The sequence below is a fragment of the Condylura cristata genome, unplaced genomic scaffold, assembly GCF_000260355.1.
Source record: "Condylura cristata isolate star-nosed mole 26May11 unplaced genomic scaffold, ConCri1.0 scaffold00034, whole genome shotgun sequence".
NCBI lineage: Eukaryota > Metazoa > Chordata > Mammalia > Eulipotyphla > Talpidae > Condylura > Condylura cristata.
Window position 1 is genome coordinate 4437640 of NW_004567135.1, and position 4851 is coordinate 4442490.

The 4851-nt window shown below is 62.2% G+C and overlaps 1 protein-coding gene across 1 annotated transcript in view; it reads left to right on the forward strand.

Annotated features, from left to right (window-relative positions):
• SMUG1 (single-strand-selective monofunctional uracil-DNA glycosylase 1) overlaps nt 1-3761 on the forward strand; it is a 21588-nt gene extending 17827 nt beyond the window's left edge. Inside the window, exon 4 of the mRNA XM_012732298.1 lies at nt 3735-3761. Within this exon, the coding sequence (XP_012587752.1) occupies nt 3735-3761 (27 nt within the window). The remainder of the gene's footprint in view (nt 1-3734) is intronic.
• The last annotated feature ends 1090 nt before the right edge of the window (nt 3762-4851 follow it).

Genomic DNA, 4851 nt, shown 5'->3' on the forward strand with positions numbered 1-4851 from the left:
CGCCCGGGGCTCCCGGCCCTCGTAGGGTGCCGCTCTGCAGCCCGCCCCCTCGGGGCGGCGAGGTCCTCAGCGTGGGGGACGGATGCCCGGGGTGGCCTGCGGCCTGCGGCCCGCGCTGCCTCGAGGAGAGCCGCTGCCGGGGCGGCGTTGCTGTGGAGAGGTCAGAGCCTGCCCAGCCCTCTCGGAGCAGCCTCCTCAGCTGCGCTTTCCTCCCGGGAGCCAGGAGCGGGACGTGCTGTCAAGAGGGACGTCTAGCGGGGGACTGAGGCCGGGTCGCTGGGAGAGCGGGAGGGGCCGAGGCCCGAGTTCTCTGTGGTTTCCAGACCGTGAACTCTGGCCTTGGGCACGTCGGTTAACGTCTCCAAGCCTCAGGGTCCTCGTCTGCAAAGCGGGCGCCCCTGCCTCACGGGGTTGGCGTGAGGGTTTACTGAGATAACACTTCGGGGTCCCTGGCGCGGTGCTCCTCAAACCTCTCATCCCCTTGCCCCCACGCTGGGGGGTCGCTGCACTACAAAGGGGCCCGTCCGCCTCGGGCCCGCCAGGGCTGAGGGCCTGGCGTCTCGCCCTGCCCGAGACCGACCAGGACTGAAGAGCCAGCCTGTGGTTTTCCAGCCGAAGCATTAAAGACCCTGAATCCTTCTGTGTTTGTTCTTCTTTCTCCTCCCGTGTTCCGGGGCTTGAGCGCCTCCGCCCTTCACACCTCACTGTAGCTGGGCATCACGTGGATGCCTCTCGCCGTCACGTGGATGCCTCTCGCCGTCACGTGGATGCCTCTCGCCGTCTTGCGAAGCTGCAGGGTCCGGCGCCCTGCCCGCTGGCTGCTCTGCCCCTCGGCTGGCGGGGGCCGGGGGCCTGGTGTCTGCCGAGCGGCTGGGGGCAGGCCTCCTGGACAGGGCTGGCCAAGCTGGCCCGGGCTGTGCCGATGGGCCCAGCTTAGATGCCGTTTCCGGACACCCTCTGCTTCGAAATCAGAGAGCTTTGAGGTGTAGCCCCGCCCTGCTGTGCAATAAAGAATTTGGCCTATTCCTGGCTGCTGGGAGGGAGGCGCTCAACGCTGAGGAGTTTCCAGTGAGGGGGGCGTTTTTGTTCATGGCGCCCCTCAGACCACACTGAGCTTATGCTAAGAGTTGACTCAGGATGGGGCTGGCGGCCAGAGCATAGCGTGGGCAGAGGGCCGGCGTGGAGCTGGGTGACGTGGGGGGGGGCTGGAGGTTGAGCTCCCCCGGGTGGTCGGTGTTCAGGGAACTGGGCCTGTGGGTGCGCTGCCTCCGAGGTGGCCACCGGGGTGTGTCAGACGGTGCCGGCCCCTGATTCCACGGGGAGAGGACACAAGCTGCGCTCAGGGCCTCCCACACCTCAGCCTCCGTGTCGTCACGTGGCTGGTCTTGTCTTCTGGCCTTTGTAATACTACTCAGTGTAAGAACTGAGTCCTGTGAGTCGTTTTAGCAAATTATTGAGGGGGTCCTGGGAACCCCCGCACCTGTAGTTACCCGGCCAGAAGTTAAGTGGCCTGGGGGGGGCCTCTACTTGCAGGGGGGGCCGGCAGGTCCGGGGTCCCAAACCCGTGTGCACGGTGGTTCGCTTCAGAACTGCGTTACAGTGGTGCACCGTGGGCCATTACTCCTTCCCTCTCGGCAGTCTCAGGTGCCAAATAGGCTGGGCCTCAGGGTACAAAGCTTCGGATTAGGCGCTGGAATATTAGAGAGAGAAGCCACTGGGCCTTTAGGTGTGTGGCGGAGGTAGTCAGGGAACCTCCCTGGAGGAGGTGCGTTTCAGCAGCCCTTAGAGACTGGGAGACTGGGGAGTTGGGGCGCTAGAGAAGGGCATTGTGTCCGAGCATCGCATAGAAGACTGGTGTGGCCTGATCCAACCAGGAGAAAAAGGGGGGGAGGTCAGTTGGTGCCGGCTTGTGAAGGGTCTCGGCTGCCGCCTTAATGGCTGAGGATTTGGAGTGCGGGGCGGGGTGAGCTGCAGTGCACGCCTGTGCGCACGCACTCAGCCGCCCGGCAGTAGGTGGGCACGCGGGCGGGCGTGGGGCAGGCAGTGTGGGTGCTCGCGGTCGGGGGCGGGGTGCAGAGGAGGGGGGCAGCGGGAGACAGCCGTGAGAGTCCCGAGGTGGGCGTGGGACCTAGAGGCCCGGTGATGACCAGAAGGCACAGGTGTGGCCGTCCTGGCCGGGTTGGCTTCCAGTGGGGCTGTTGCCTTCCGTTGTTGGGGTGCGTCTTTTCAGGGACAGGCCGGCTTAAGCCTGCCCACCTTCTCCCAGGGGACTTTATTCTCCCAAGGCTGCTGCAACAAAACAGCACGGGCCGGGTGGCTTGAAGCACAGACGTTCATTTCCTCAGCCCCAGAGCCGGCAGCCCAGGTCTGGCTCCTCACTGGCACCTCCCGGGCCTGCCCCTGGGCACACTCCCCGGCCTCAGCCTCCCGGAAGGACGCTGGTGACTTCACATAGCCTTCAAGCCCCTCCAAGTACAGTCACCGATTTGGACTTCAGTGTTGGGACTGGGGCGTGGGGGTAGGAGAGTTCAGTTCTTAAAGGCACCCCAATGACACGGCTCCCCGCTTTTGCTGTCCCCCACCAGTGTCAAGCTCCAGCAGAATAGGGTACTCGGAGCGCCTTTGCTTCAGGTTGCGGGGGGCCGGTGCTGGCTGGAAGACTCTCCCGCAGACCAGCCTACTGCTAATTCACTCCGGAGCATTTTCTTCAGCGCAGATGTTCTTAGGGGAAGGAGCTGGCTGAGCCGAAGGGAACCCGAGACTTCAACTGCTACAAAATGATAATGTGGGAAGAATTTTAAAATCAAATTGCAATGATTTGGAATCACCTAGAGCTCTGAAGTCTGCTACAGTTGCTATGGATGGCTATTTACATATGAGTTATTTAAAATGAAGTAAAAGAACTTCCTATTCCTTGGTCACCAGCCGTATTTCAAGCGCTCAGTAACCACGTGTGGCTGGTGGCTGCTGACGAGCGGGCAGACGGGAGTCTCCACCCCTGCGGACGTTGGGCCGATGGCGCAGGCCCGGCCACCAGCAGCTCCCAGCCACGCCGTGAACGCCAGGTCATCCGTGAAGATGGACAGAACGTGCGTCCCTGCTCCACGTGAGATTCTGGTTTGGGAGCGGGGAGCAGCCCGTATCTCGTCTCTGCGCGCTGGGCACACGGCCAGGGCAAGGCAGGGTTGCACCGAGTTCCCTGAAGGCAAGGATGGGGTCCCCAACATGTGGCCCCACACTGTTAATGGACAGAATGAGGGGAACCCCCAAACCTGCCCACTCTAAATAGGTGGTCATCCGCTACATCAAGTCAGGACATACTAGGGCATAAGACCTTCACTGGAAAAGAATGTTATTACAATCGGTGTGTAATAATCAGCACATAGAAGAGAGAGAATATAGTCTTCGAGCCAAGCCCCCCAAATTACCCACCCTGCACCGGCAAACAGGGTTGCTCCAAAGCTGCCCAGCGCGCCCCAGACGCTTGTCACCAGTCCGAGGCACCTTCTGGCGGGACCCATGGGAAAGGGGCAGGAAGGGCAGGAAAGTCCGCAGGGAAAGAGCAAGAACTGAACTCCAGACAAGCGCTGCCCTTGTCAGCCTCCGGCCACCCACGTCTGTTCTGTCCAGCTGTCTCCTGTCAGGTCCGCTGCATCTCCAGTGCAGGTCGAAGGCCCAGAGGGGAGCGCGGCTGCCTTTCAGCTTCCCCTCACACCCCCTCCTTCCCTCCTCAGGTGGGGCTGGAGCTCACGCTGTCATGACACCTGCCACAGCGGAGGTTTCAGCCAGGTGCAAGGAACGCGGGAGCCCTGTCTGCAGGTTGACCCCAGACGGCACACCCAGTCGTGTCCACCCCCCAGTTTGGTGCTTTTGACCAAGGATGGGCTCACGTCCTAGTTCGGAGGCGAGATGGGGGCTTACAAGGCCCCGCAGCCGCTCTCGTGCTCGGCTCACACACACCCCAAAGGCCAGGCCTGTGCTCGGGCTGGGGGTGCTTCGGGCTGGGGGTGCTTCGGGCTGGGGGTGCTTCTGGGAGGAGCGGCTGACCGGCGGGAAGCTGCTCTTTCCTCCCCCTCCGCCACCGATCCAAGGTGGCTTGAGAGAGGACGGGGTTTTGCGTGTGACCACGCGTGTCCTCCACTTGCCTTTATCACGCGGCGGGCACTTGCTGGCTCTATCGCGTGCCACACCCCAAGCTAGGCCCTGCGGGGAGCGGCAGGCATGGCTTCGGTGACTGCCCTCCCGCTGCGCACTCTGCCCTGGGGGAAACAGGCATATAATTGTGGTGCAAACCAAGTGGGAACCCCATCAGCCCTCAGCCAAGGGTAGAGGGCCGGCCAGTGAGCTAGGGCAGGGGTCAGCGCTCTTTCGCCACTTGCCAGATGCTGCCACCTCCCTGGAGTGGCTATTTGAAAGGGCACCGCTGTGCCAAGGGTCTCCAAGAACTCAGCCCCAGCGGCATGGGGTAGCGGTGAGGAAGGGTCTCGGCCGCAGGAACTGGGCAGGAAGCAAGGGCTGGCCGCAGCCGTGTGGGAGTGGGGAGTGGGGCTTTCTTTTCCATCCCTTGTTCTGTTACCCTCTTGGGAGGGGAGCTGGCAGCAGGCTGTGTCCAGACCCAAGAGCAGAAAAGACCAGAAACAAAGCCTGGGCACGGCTGGGCACAAGGCCCAGCAGGGAGGAAAGGAGATGGGGCCCAGGCAAGACTGGGTCTTGGCTCTTCAAGTGTTCTTGTTCAGGAGGACGTGAGCCAGCTGCTTGCTATTTTCCCCTAATGCTCCAAAGAAAGAAATCATTTCAGTTGGCGCATGAGACACTGAGGTTAGACACATGGATAAACTTCCCGCTCTGCCC